This window comes from Dermacentor variabilis, chromosome 3 (genome assembly GCF_050947875.1).
Source record: "Dermacentor variabilis isolate Ectoservices chromosome 3, ASM5094787v1, whole genome shotgun sequence".
Taxonomy (NCBI): domain Eukaryota; kingdom Metazoa; phylum Arthropoda; class Arachnida; order Ixodida; family Ixodidae; genus Dermacentor; species Dermacentor variabilis.
This window is the reverse complement of record NC_134570.1, coordinates 201,328,980-201,343,123: the sequence shown is the minus strand read 5'-3', so window position 1 is coordinate 201,343,123 and position 14,144 is coordinate 201,328,980. Positions and strand designations below refer to the sequence as shown.

The window sequence follows — 14,144 nt, the reverse complement described above, 5'->3', positions numbered from 1 at the left end:
CCGAGAGGTAGTTACGGCGGTATAGGAGCCCGTCACGAGCAGCAGAGCGGTGTGCTTGGTGACGCAGTGTACGTACAGTAGCAGGTGCTGATGGGTCTAACAGAAAAGCCAGCATAGCATCAATCCCCATAGATCCTTCTGCTGCTCCAAAAGTATATCCGTGGCGGTGAGGGAGGACTCGCATATTCGTACTTTCTGATGATTGGGCTGGCATGACACTGGGGAGCGAGACAAGGCATCCGCGTCCGAATGTTTATGGCCACAGCGGTACAGCACTCGAATATCATACTCTTGGAGGCGAAGCCCCCATCGAGCGCGGCAACCTGAAAGATCTTTCAAGGACGACAGCCAGCAGAGTGCATGGTGGTGCGTGATGTCGTCCAACGGGCGGCCGTAAAGATAAGGACGAAACTTAGATAGGGCCCAAATGATAGCCAGGCATTCTTTTTCTGTAATGGAATAGTTTGCTTCCGCTTTCGTGAGTGCGCGGCTAGCGAAGGCAACAACGTATTCATCGAAGCCGGTCTTTCGTTGCGCAAGAACATCGCCAATGCCGACGCCACTGGTATCCGTGTGTATTTCTGTCGGTGCGCTTGGGTCAAAATGTCAGAGTATGGTGGGTTGGGTGAGAAGACGACGCAGTGTCGTGAATGCGGCATCGCAAACTAGCGGCCAGGCCAAGAGATCGTGGTTACCCGCGAGAAGCTGCGTAAAAGGCGCTATTATGGTGGCGAAGTTGCAGATGAAACGACGAAAATAGGAGCATAATCCGATGAAGCTGCGGAGTTCTTTCGTGGTCTTTGGTAGTGGGAATTCGGCAACGGCTTGGAGTTTCGTTGGATCTGGGTGCACACCATCTTTCTTAACAACGTGGCCAAGGATGACTAGCTGCCGGGTGGCGAAGCGACACTTCTTAAGTTAGTCCAGCATCGGCAAGGCAAGAGAGAACGCGTTTGAGTCGGAACAGGCGAGAAGAAAAGTCCGGGGAAAAGATGTCAATGTCATCGAGATAACAAAGGCAGGTCTGCCATTTAAGGCCCCGGAGGATGTTATCCATCATTCTTTCAAACGTTGCAGGTGTATTACAGAGGCCAAAGGGCATCACGGTAAATTCATATAAATCGTCAGGCGTAACAAATGCTGTTTTCGGGCGGTCTCCGTCAGCCATCGGGACCTGCCAATAACGGCATCGTAAGTCTAAGGAGATTGGGTGAGGGAACAAACGTGAGTTAATGACATCTTAGTTGAAATCAAGAAAAAGACAGGGGGTTATGGGCAGGACATGTAATGAGGAGGGAAGATAACAGATTGTCATTAAGGTTTACGGACTAGACTCCAAGGGAAGTTCCGGAAGCGTAGCAGGGGGCGGCAGAAAGTTAGGTGGGCGGATGAGATTAGGACGTTTGCAGGGACAAAATGGCCACAAATAGTACAACTAGTTGGGGAAGTATGGGAGAGGCCGTTGCCCTGCAGTGGGCGCCACCAGGCTGCTGCTGATGATGATGAACTCTAAGGACGAAAAGAGTTCAGCGCCTTGGAGGCAGTCCAGTGCATCGTCGATACGGGAAGGAGGATAGACATCTTTCCGGGTAATCTGGTTGAGTCGTCGATAATCCACACAAAAACGAGTAGCCCCATCTTTCTCTTTGACCAGCACTACCGGACAAGCCCCGGGGCTGCGTGATGGCTGTATCACGCCGCGTCGGAGCATGTCTCCTACGTGCCCATCGATGACACAGCACTCCGCCGCGGACACACGGTATGCACGTTGGCGTAGAGACGCGTGGCTGCCGGTGTCGATGCGATGAACGACTGTGGAGGTACGTCCTAAACATTGTTTTTGGAGGTCGAAAGAAGTTAGATATCGGTTAAGGAGGTCGACGATCTGCGTGCGCTGACTCGGAGTGAGGTTAGCATCAATAAATTGAGCAAACGTTTGGTCACATGCAGGCGGGCAGGCGCAGAGACAGGGAGAGCAATGGCGTCAACGTGAAGAGGAGTCGAGTCATCAGGCACATCGTACACAGAGCTCGTGTCGAATTCATCAGCAAAACCGAGGCACTCGCCATAATGTAAGCTTGATGGACACGAAAACGTATTCGAAACGTAAAGTGCGCTGGAGATCTGGCGAAAGGGAAGGAGGGCAAAGGGTAGCAAGAAGGGTTGATGGCGTGCAGTAACTTGAGATGGCGTGAAAAAAAACTCTGGAATCGTAGAAAGCAGCAGAGGAAACGGGTACAACGGCGGAAGAGAAAGGAGGGATATCAGTGTCGGTGGCGACGAACACTCGAGCAGAAGGTGGAGGCAAATCTTCAGAAGGATTGCCGCCAAATGGAGTCAGCGCAACTTCTGCACGCACACAATCAACAACAGCGTGATGAGATGAGAGGAAGTGCTATCTAATTATTGTGGCATGAGAGCAGCGGCGAAGAACAACAAACTCAATGTGGTGTAAACTGTCTTTTATGGCGACACGGACGGTACATGTTTCTAAGGGCTGTATTGGCTCAGCGCTTGCTGCGCGTAGCGAAATGACAGAAAACGGCGTCGCGACTTTTCGGAGTGTACGGCGAAGCTGGTCGGCAATCACCGACCCTGCGGCACCTCTGTCGACATGCGCGTGAACGGCGACACCTTCGGCAAACATTTCAATGGCGTTCGTAGGGAATAAACGGCGGCTTGAGCAGTTCGAACAGATCGCAATTCTTGCCTCCGGAACCGCGCGTTTTAGGTTTCCTACACAGCTGCAGGGCGGCGGACGATGGGGAAGAGGGAACGTCGACGGGGAGATGGACATCGACGACTGTTGAAGCTTCGGGCAACAGGAGATGAAGGAGCGAAGTGCGGAACTGGTGGCGAATAGCGGGACAGGGAGTCAGAAGCATTCCGTTGAAATCTCGCAGTATCGGGAGGATACCATCCCCGCCGGCGGCAGAACCGTGCGACGTGGCCAGCATAGCCACACGCGAAGCAGATCGGCCGGTTGTCTTGGGTACGCCACGGATTATCTACAGGGGGCCTAGGTAGCGGCGCACAGTTCTGAGCTGGGCGTAGGGGCTGCGGAGGCGCGCAGAGGCCGCTTCTGGGCAATGAGCTCGCAGCTGGAGAAGGCGAGGCGTAGAAGCCGCTTGTGGGGATGTAGCGCGCGACTTCAGGCGGTGGTCTTGACCAGGCGACGACGGCAGCGTACGTGAGCGTAACCGGCGTTGAAGGTGGCTAATTAGCGAGAGGTAGTGCGTCGCTGACTTGTTCGTGTATGACACGTCGGAGTTCCGGGGACAAAGAGGACTCAGACGACTGGGTAGCAGGCAGCAATGACAGTTGGCACACGACTTCTTCGCGAACGAATGGCTTGAGTTGGTCGAGGAACGATGAGTAGGCGGGAGCTGCACCGGAACTGTTGGTTAAAGCAAAAATCGTGTCGTCGGGCGCGGCAGCTCGGCGCGTAGTAAGGCGTCGTTCGCGGAGCTCATCGTAGCTCTGGCACAGTGTAATGACCTCGTCAATCGTTTGAGGATTTTTCACCAAGAGCTTTTGGAAGGCGTCATCCTCTATGCCCTTCATAACAATCTTTATCTTTTCAGAGTTGGCCATGGCGGGATTAATGCGCCGGCAAAGGTCAACTACGTCCTCAATGTAGCTGGTGAAGTTTTCACCCTTTTGCTAAGCGCAACCACGCAAGCGTTGTTCAGCGCGAAGCTTGCACACAGCAGGGCGGCCGAAGACTTCTTTGAAACAATGGGTAAATGCTGTTCAGGTGGAAAGGTTGAATTCATGATTCCGGAACAAGAGATTAGCGACTCCAGAAAGATAGAAGATGACTAAGTTTAACTTCGTCATCCCATTTGTTATGCGCACTCACGCGACCGTATGACGCGAGCCAAACCTACACGCCATGGTCGTCGTTGCCACTGAAGACCGGAGGATCTCGTTGGCGTAGAGCACCGGAGCGGACGACAGGCGATGCCAGGAGAGGATCGGGCTGCATGGCGCCCTGGGGCATGGTAGAAACGGTAGGGAGCGTCCGGCTGTGGAGTTCCTGGTTTGGGAAGGGCCCAGCACGTCCACCAAATGTCGAGAGGCGTTATAGTTCAATTGATAAAATGCTCAAATAGCACAGCACCGCAGCGAGAGGACACAGAGCTTCGGCAACACGGGCACACGGCTTCAAGCCACTCGTTGTCGTCGTTTTTCTTGAATCAGTGCCTGTTGCTCATTTTTCTCCAGTACGTATGTGTTGTACATGAATCAAAAATACGAATAATTTGTTTCAGGAACATTTGCGAAACCCTTGTAAACAATGTAACAAATTCATGTAACATATAACTCGACATATCAACTTTGTGCGCTTTGGATGATCTCATGGATGCAGTTGAGGGAACTGCGATATATATTCTAGGTGCAGCGCTGCGAATTTGAAAGCATCCTGCTTATATTTGCTTTCAAGGTGAACAAATTTTGAAAATTTCTTTTGAGACATCCAGAACTAATTCGAAATTACACTTGCAATATTGACTAGAATTTAGCATCCGCTTTCAAATGCAAGAAATTCCAACAAAATCGGCCCTATCGTTATCTCAGCTAAGCGATTATGCATTTAACATGCATTTCGGTAGGCGGGTTCAGAGTCAGACTTGAGCTAAAGCTGCCGCGAAATTCTTTCGCGATTATCCCAGCCCGTTCACTGACCAGCATTAAAAAAGGGGGAAAAACAGTGGCTGCCTCTCGGAAGTCTCTGAAAAGCCCGGAATCAATAACCACTGGGTTCGCTCGTCGTAACTAAACATTCTTAGCCTGACAAGAAATTTCCAGCCGACCAGTCGCCACTCTTTAGTAAAAAACACTGATAACGCCGGTGGGACAAACTTTCTGGTGAAGCTCATTGCACAGGGCTAGCTTTTAATTCTGTCGGTTTTGTTTCGGTGAAATCACCCCTACGTCGTCGCAAGAAGTTTGAAAATATTTAGGTGACCACGCCATTGGTGGCACTCTCGCGATCTAAATAAACCCTGATGTCCAGAAAAGGTGATTACGATATACCTAACAGTCCAAGCTAGCAGACAAATTGTGTTGGCGTCACAGGCAAACAGACCGATAGATAGGCTCAATATGGCTAAAGTAGGCAACGAATGTTAACCATATTTAAAAGAAATGTTATAACGAAGGCAGATAGAAAGAAACAGGAAAAGCGCTGGCATGCTCCTGTATCTTTGTTTGAGCCATTCTTATATTCTCGTTTCGTTCCTGTTTGCTGGCATATCCCAACGTGATAAAGGAAGGATTAATGCACCGATTGGCGACATTTATCGTCTTCACCAGTCATATTTCCTCGTCTGCAACTGAAAGAAATCAACTAGCCAGATAACTTCCATCTGAGAATTAGCTGTGCGAGCGCGCGTATTAAGTTCAGCGGAATTTGTTCACAAGAAGCTCCTGTGGCTCATAATCAAACGGCAGCTGTGGCAGGGAAGTTACCAGAAATAATATTTTGGCACAAGTCATTTGATACCACGAAATAAGAAGCAATGAAATGTATTTGTTAACTGCAATATATTCGTCTATTTTATTACAGTGTAATACGTATAGCATATTGTGCACTTTGAACATCGTCGTTGTGATAAGAAAGGTCATGTCAATTTCATTTCACCCTAAATAACAGAAGCTAGAATTTTGCTTACCTTGCAAAAAACCATGCCTTGGAGCAGCGATCTTACACGGCAGCCGAAGACAGCGAGGATTTCCATGTGATAGGAAGAGAGCAGCCATTCGCCAACACAGGTAGCGATGAAGAGAAGTGAGGCGTTCATCAGATCATCTTTGCCACAGCTGTTGATGAGTAGTCTGTGATTGAAATGGCAGCATAGAAAAAGTAAGGCGCTTGGCTAATAATAAAACGACGCGGACAGAAAAGCTGACAGAGCACAGAGTATACCTACTGTATATATAGACCAGCCCAAATTCCTAGTTCGCTACTTTATTGGCTAGTCAGAAGAGCTTCAGAGGAAAGAAATCATAAGTTCTGGCTTTTTTAAGCATCAAATGCTTTTAGCTCCCGTTGTGGGTGACCTTCTAGTTACCGCGAACAAAAACCCAAAGCCGTTATCCAGGCAGTCAAAAGAAAACATCCAAGCTACTTGCGAGAACAAAACGATATCGTCTGGGCAACCAGTGAAAATTTACGAAACTGCGGTCTCTGGTCCCTAAACGTTTGTACATTACAGTACATTCGATAGTTACTGTCCAAACAAGTTACAAAAGATATTGCTGCCGGTTCCTTCCTAATGTTTTTTCACAATATCCCTCTAGCTATATTCTCTAGCAGGCTGAAGTTTTATTTGTCATTTCCAATAGTGACGTTCAAAAGGCAGGTACAGGGCACCATACGCTTGATTGTAATAGTAGGGCGCTGGGGCTTTACGATAGAATTTAAGAATGCCGCCCTCTACCGTTCCATAGTGTACGCAGTTTGTCCTCATCTCTCTTTTTTTCTCTCTATCTCCACCTTCCACTTTCTTTCTCTATTTATCCCCCTTACCCTTCCTCCGTGCAAGGTAGCCAACCGGAACTACCTCTAGCAAACCTCCCTACCTTTCTAGGCATCATTTCTTTCTCCCTCTTTTGGCGCGGAGACAGGTTAGCCTGTTAAACGGCAGCGGTGCGCCAGTTCCGCGGCTCGAGAGATGGCACCACGCTGCATCACCAAGCCACCAGCATCAGGCGCGCTGTCAATGGCTGTTTGGCCGAGGCGACAATTGCACTGAAGTTCCGTTCGAAACAGGTTCGTGTGCTGTGGTGTAGTGTGTGTGCGCGTGGGAAGGAGGGGTGTGCCGTTGAGAACATGCACTACGCCCATTTTAAGATTGTGGCTAACATCATATCCAACCACTTGGCTTTGCCGGTAGCCATTTCACGTTTACATTTACTCTCCCTGGCGGGAAAGCCATTAGTTCTTATAGCGAAGCTGTCATGGCTATGATTTGAAAAAAAATTGAGTACGAGATTTTGAGAAAGAAGATAACCACTCCTTTTTGTCCATGACGATGGTCGAACAGCGAAGATATGTTAGTTACACCGAGCGTTACACAATGCAAGTCAAACTTCTTCTCTCTCTCTTCTCTTCTTGATTTGGGTAAGGGAAAATACGCTCAGTTCTGCAGCCCATATGGGAGCACGGCGCAGCGTAATGGGGAATGGGGGCGGGGAAAGATGACAGGATAGAGGGGGAAAGGGAGAGTAGTTTTCAGGCCGCAGGCGTCAGCATCATCCAGGGGCGATGGCCGGCGGTCGGGCAGAGGCCGTGCGAGGCCGAAGTCTATTGGCGATCTAGGAGCCCGTTTGTGTACACATATTCAAGCACGCTTGCCAGTGCTGGGAGGTGGTAGCGGGCCGGGAAGAGCAGGTGTGTCTCTGAGGTAGCCGGGAGTCCATACCGTCGGTAGGTGGCAGTGACTGGAGCGCGCTCCCGGGCTAATTCAGGACAGGTGCAGAGTAGGTGCTCGAGGGTGTCGGCGTCACCGCACCTTCTGCAGGCCGGCGAGGCGATGCGTCCCTTGGCATGGAGCCTAGCTGCCGTCCACACGGAGCCCGTGCGCCGACGAAGGAGTGTGGAACGGTCCCGTCGCGAGAGGCCGTTCTCAGGGAGGAGTTTTGGGGCGCGGTTGGTAGCTACCCTGCTATACGGATGGCTGGATGTGAGCAGCTGTTTGCGTCTCTGTCTGGAGAAGTCCGATGCTGCGACTGCTCTGGTGAGTGGAACGGTCGGGTGGCGGGCGGCCTTAGCAAGGACATCCGCCTCCTCGTTTCCAGCGATCCCTACGTGGGAAGGCAGCCAGTGGAAGGAGATGGGTACCCCCACCGCAGAGAGGGCCGAGATTTTTGCTCTCAGGAGGGTCTTAGTGACTCCGTGTCGATGGTGATCGGAGAGTGCCTGGAGAGCCAGTCGCGAGTCACTTAGCACCGCCACTGGTTTTGTCGGGGGGTCCTCAGCCAGGAGGTCTGCAGCCAGGTGGAGTCGCGTCAGCTCAGCTGCTGTGGAGCTCGCACGAACAGGAAGTCGGCACTGCCTGCTCCTGCCCTCAGATGGAATGGTACATGCCGCCGCTGCGGAGCCATTGGAGAGCACGGAGCCATCCGTGTACACGAGCAGCCTGCCGTCCAGCTCTTCCAGGAGTTTGCCAGTAGCTGCCTGTTGTAGTGTTGCTGCTGGCGTCCGGCGCTTTGATGCTCCATTCAGGGATAGGTGCAGCTCTGGAGGCTTCTAGTGTGGCGGAGGTGTGACCATGGGCACTGGTCGCTGTACAATCAGCTCCTCGTAGAGCTGAGAGAGGGCCCCCATGCGAGATAGTGGCTGGCTCCGCAGTCGGCAGAGCAGAGCCCCACCATCTTGAGCACGGTGCAGACGGTCAATGTGCCCAAGGGCACGTTGGAGCATGTGCAGCGACAGTGGCCATTCGCCAGCCTCAGCCAATGTGGCAGCAATTCGAGTGTGCTTGGGGAGACCTAGGATGCTCCTAACTGCACTCCTGTGCAGTCTCTCGAGTTGTTGCTTCTTGGCTGGAGATGGTAGAACCAGCGGCAGGGCATATAGCAGGATGGATGTGGCCGCCGCTTGATGGGGCCCACTTGACGGTGCCCACTTGACGGTGCTGCACCGCGCCCACTTGACGGTGCAGCCCCGACCACGCTGCTGCATCTTGCTCACTGCCCCCTGGACTCGGACTTTGGAGGTGACCGCCTTGACAGCAGGAATCCAGGAGAGCCGATGATGAATGGTTAGGCCTAAATACGTGACCTGCCGCTTCCATGGGAACTTCGCATTTTTTGTTTCACTATTCGTTCACTTCATTTTCGCTTTTGCGTGCTTCGCGTGGGGAGCATGCTTTAGGAATGATTTTCTTGCGGTATCCGCAGTGTTCTATTTTTTCGCGTGAGGTTTGTGTCTGCGTTTTGCCATGTTTTCTTTTTCGTGCAAGTTGCTCCATCCCGCAGTCTTCCCATAGATGTAGCTGGGATGGAAGGTGTGAAACCACTCATCCAAAACTCCGCATATTAGGCGCAAGGCCTACCAATGAACATGTCGGCGCTGCAATCGCTTTGATGATTGCTTGGATTGGTTTCACGATTGACGTGTTTGAGTTTCTTAATAAGGTTAAAGACACGTTGTGCTGCGACGGAGAGAATGACGACAGTGGCGGTATGCCCGCAGTCCGCCGTTGTCGCTTGCGTTCGATGTCTGGGGTTTGCTCGGTGGCGTGGTTAGAAGCAGCTCCCTGGCATTGCCACTTGCAATTATTCAAATTTAAATTGCTTCAAAATTAAATCTGTCCGTCACGTAAGACAACTAATGCTTCATACCCCCTTAAGCGATGGCTCAAACCCCATAAACGTGTCCTCCCCATTACGACGACAGAAGTGAAATTCTACGCTGAAATGACGAGCGGCAACGGTGCCAGCTGTGGAAGAAGATGACGACTACGACGAACGCGGGAGCAGTGGCGCGTGTGCGTTCGCGTGGTAGCGCCGAGGGGCGCCAATTAACCAGCTGTGGAATAAGAGGACGACGCTCGAGCCATTGCTGATGATGATAGTTTCCGCGAACTCCAACAACGACGGCACAGGGTCCTCATATACAACACTGCTGTCATACAAATCATGCTAGCGCATTCTGGTGATGGTGCAGAAAGGGTCAAAGCTCAATGGCCCACGCCTCTGCGGGCTAGGGAACCTGTAACGCGCCGTTGGACTACCTTTGTGACACATCGGACCGAAAGAGGTCCCAGGCACAAGAGTACGAACAGATGTTTAAAAAATATTTTGTAGAACTCTTCCAAAAGGAGCGTTAAAAAAATTATCCGCTCCATCCGTGCAAACGCGCTAGTGCAACTCTTCGCGCATTCGTCGCCGTGTTCTTCCGCAGCTGGCTTCGTTGTGCAAAAAACTATCATAATCAGCAATGAATCGAGCGTCGTCATCCTCCACAGCTGGCGCCGCTGCCGCTCATCCTTCCAGCGTAGAATGTCACTTCTCTTCGGTCGTCGTAAGGGTAATGCCCCGTTTTCGGGGGTACGAGCCGTTGCTTAAAGGGGCATGAGCGATTTATGGTCTTACGTGACGGACTCATTTAGTAAAAGAGATGATGTGCGAATGTGTGTGCGTATTTACATCGCCACGTTGACCACAGATTAGGACAATAGATACGTTCGCACCTTTGGTCAATATTATGGGCCACCTATGTACCGTCCGCTAAACAGCTTCGCTGGTCACCCATTTTCACAGAGTGGAATGGCCCTGAAAGCTTCTTCTAGCCTGGCATCAAAAGATTAAAAAGATAGCTTGTTTGTCGGGTCACCCACCTCCAGTTAGTAATATAACAGATCGTTAAGGCGTGTCATTTCAAAAAGAAAATGGGTTATTTTCGAATAGTAATGATTGAACTCACTTCCTGATTTTCTGTCTACCTATGTACTACGATCATGTGCTTTGGTTTCTCGAGGGTTTTATAATGTTGCACGTGATGTGCATCGGTAAAGTTCACCTTAATACGCATAGCTGAAGCCAAGCGTTCTCAATTGGGTCCTCCTGTAAACAGACGTGTTCTACCATAATAAAACATGCCTGCCACTAGAGCACGAGAACTCTAATAGTACACCTAAAACTCTAAGGCAACTTTTGTATTAAGAGATATCAAATGTATGCATTGTGACAAAGTAAAAACTACCTTTGCTGCTGCTGAATGAACATCTAAAATGCGACAAATCATGTTTCGTGCCTCGACAATGGTTATCGTGAAATATTCTTTAAAACAAAATAAAAAAATTGTGAGCTGAATTCTGGATATTTACGTGCCAAAACCATCATTCGATTATGACGTACGCCATAAAAACTTTTTACCCGAATAAATGACAAGTTATTCTCACAGTAACCATTCACGAGCGAAAATTGGTAGACCCTGCCACTGAATGAAATTGTGCCAATAGAACGACAACACTAATCTTGACAATAAGAGTAGAATTGTATCTGGGCTAGTTGGTTGAGATATAACAAATACATGCTTGGAAGGCCAGCCACTACTGCGTGAGATAAAGACACTTGGTAGGAGTGGCGATACGCTATCAAGAGAACTTTTGGAGGCATATCACATAAAAGACAGATGTACGAGTTCTATTAGTGATACGTCTCGTTTTCTCTTTGAGCACGAGATGCAGCTGTTAAAAACATCACTGTAATCGCTCTAGACAACACTGATTTACGCATGCGCATTTGTTATTTCTCCCTGCTCTGCTGTAAGAATAAAATGAGTTGAAGTCCAGCGCTCAACCTGTCGTTTCTTACTCTCGCTCGTAAGTCTTTATTTTCCTTTTGACGGAACAATGTATTAATTGGACAGTAGGAGTTGCCCTACCGGCTCTTCCTGCAAAAGAAGAAAAGTGTACGATCTTGCTGAGTCTAAAAGCTTCAAATTCAGAAGCCCCAGAGGCTCAAACAAGATGTATTTTTATCATTTTATATTTCTCTGATGAGAAGGGAAAAAAAGCTCTGCCCAGCAAATAGCTTTTTGACACCGCTGGTTGTACAAGTGATATGTTCGTATCATAATGAATAATCTGAACACTATATATGTAAAAAAATAAAGCGAATTTCACAGATCAAGCGAGCTATACCATATGTCATCTCGTGTAATGTAAGCTGAGCGTTCAAAACAACTGCTTAGCTTTACCAGAGCGATTGCAAAGTCGAAGAAATACTGGTGAAAAAAGTATTTTGAGTGATCTTTCATATAAGGTCATATAGTTATGCTGAATCCGTAGAGAAAGTAGCTGCTATGAAGTAAAGGTCGAATATTTAGCAATCACTTAACAGTACATCTTTTCCACATGAATAACCTCAGGTTCTTTGTTGTTCCCAAGCGTTATTATTCATCTCTTAATTCTACACATCTTTTCTTTTCTTGTCTGAGCCACAAGTTTGGCAGAAATAATTATCAACATATGCGTCAAATATCAGCATATTCGGTAGAAGGTTTTTTGATTTATGGTTGCATAGAAAAAAACACATTTCCCGACATAAAACTACACATCCTAACCTTCTATATTATTCGTACTCACTCCAGGGCTGGTATCCTGGCATAGATGCATGCGAAGTAAGCCGTGGTGCAAAGGAACGCTCGCAGAACGTCGACCCACAGAACGCGGAGGAGACTTGCCACGAACGACTTCTTGGGCGCAGGGGGCTGCCATCTTTCAGGCAGAGAGGCCGAGAATGGAAACAATGCAATTTCTTTCAGTGCCTTCTTTAGTTGGACAGTTTAAAGATGTGTCAGAAAAATTTAAGCGATTATGAATAAAACAATGGAGTACATGAAAGAAAATACGTCGCATAAAGTATGCCACCCCTGAAAGAGGCTTATTACCTATGAAACTAACGCCACAGAAAAGCAGTAAGTAGCCCCACAAAGCAATACATGCAGTTCAGCTGAAGAGAAGGCGTCAATGGGAGAATAGTTTTATAATTGTACCTCGGCCGGCGGGTGTCGCCCAAGATATACTAACGGAAAAGTTGGTACAGGGCTGCACAAAGCTTACGTGCTGCGCTCCTATCACATATCGCCATAATTGTCATCGCATTTCTTTCGAAATACAAGAGAACGAAATCAGCATTTCGACTAAGAACAAACTAAGAGAGCAGTACAACACTCCAGCCGGCTTTCACACCAAGACGATTGGAATTTTTGGTTTGTATTCGAGACGGTCTTGACACCGTTCTAAAGGGTTCAGAACAGTCATCCTTGTCTTATAGGTTTTGCTTTTTTGTATGAATAACGTAAAAGGCATACGTGTTAAGGAGCATAGAATATCGTTGCAGCGTATTGTCAAAGCCTTTCATATCGGCTCGAAAAGTAATCTCAAATTTATTCTAATACGACTTGAGAAACTGGATGAAGAATGCTCAGCAAAACTTGTAAGGTAGATTAGCTTTGTACCCCTGGTTCGGAGTATATACTTAGTGTTTTAGCCGTAATCGTCGTCTTTACAAACATTAGGGCACCGTATACAAAGTTCGTTCGTGTCGCCCAAAGGGCGATAGACTGACAGCAATAGCACCGGTTAGAATTGCGCCTAAAGTTATCGGGCTCTCTTTTTCCTATACGCCGCAGCGACTATAGACTGAGGCGTAATACACGGGTGCCGGAGAATTTTTGGTAGCGTTGAAAGCTTAAAACGTTCAGTAGGGCCTCCACTGGTATCGCACAGGGGCCACATTGCTACTACCACACATTGGCGACAGCGAAATCATGTGACTTTTGAACAGTGAGCACCAAAGTTCTCTTTCACGTAATAATAGTCTGAAATGATTCAGGATTAAAAGGTATCCGTTGTATCTTGAAAGTTTCATAGTTTTCGGTCGTGCTAAAATTCTCAGAAATTGTACTAATTCCCAGTTTCGAAAGTTGGGATCTGGTTTCAGTAACTTTGATGGGTAAATATACGGCTTCGCGCGCGTGATCACATCAGCGAACGTGCAGTACCAAGATACTTTCGATGCCGTGTCTTATCAGTTTACTACACGAAAACAAAACGTGAGTTCTTAGGATATCTTGATGTACGGAAAATCTATTTTTGTGTATTCAATGAATGAAAGACAAATAATGCCTCAAGAACAATGCGCAGAACTTTTCCTGGCTAAAACTTCCACGGTTAGTTCTAGTAGTAAGACACACAGTAAAAACCCCAGAAATTGGATGAAGACACAGCGCCATGGTAGCTCACTTGGTAAGAGCATCGCACGCGTAATGCGAAGCCGTGGGATCATGCGAGTTTCTAAGGAGATTACGTTCTTAAATAAGGGGACTTTTATTTGGCGTACTTTAGATGTCTTGAACAGTAGCAAAGTCCATTGTGGATACTCTCACATACGGCAAACTTTATTTATAAAGCTGTGGTTATATGCAGACGAAAAGTGCTGAAAATCTGCGGGTTTTAGTTTTGACGCACTTCTCATACCTGCTATTGTGCCTTCTGCCCGCTAAATTTCGCGCTCTGGGTCAGGGGGAAAAACGTGAAGTTTTCTATTTTCTATATCCGTAAAGAGTGAAACGTTCTATATACGGAGTGCCCCAGCTTAGTACAGCCAGAGCTTCAAAATAT

General features: G+C 48.3%; 1 protein-coding gene across 1 annotated transcript in view; it reads right to left on the bottom strand.

Annotated features, from left to right (window-relative positions):
- The window catches only part of LOC142574989 (ATP-binding cassette sub-family C member 2-like), a 226,578-nt gene that overhangs the window by 80,415 nt on the left and 132,019 nt on the right, over nucleotides 1-14,144 (bottom strand). Inside the window, exons 7-8 of the mRNA XM_075683964.1 lie at nucleotides 12,105-12,236; nucleotides 5,679-5,841 (exon numbers count right to left, since the gene is read on the bottom strand). Coding sequence (XP_075540079.1) covers nucleotides 5,679-5,841; nucleotides 12,105-12,236 — 295 coding nt within the window. The remainder of the gene's footprint in view (nucleotides 1-5,678; nucleotides 5,842-12,104; nucleotides 12,237-14,144) is intronic.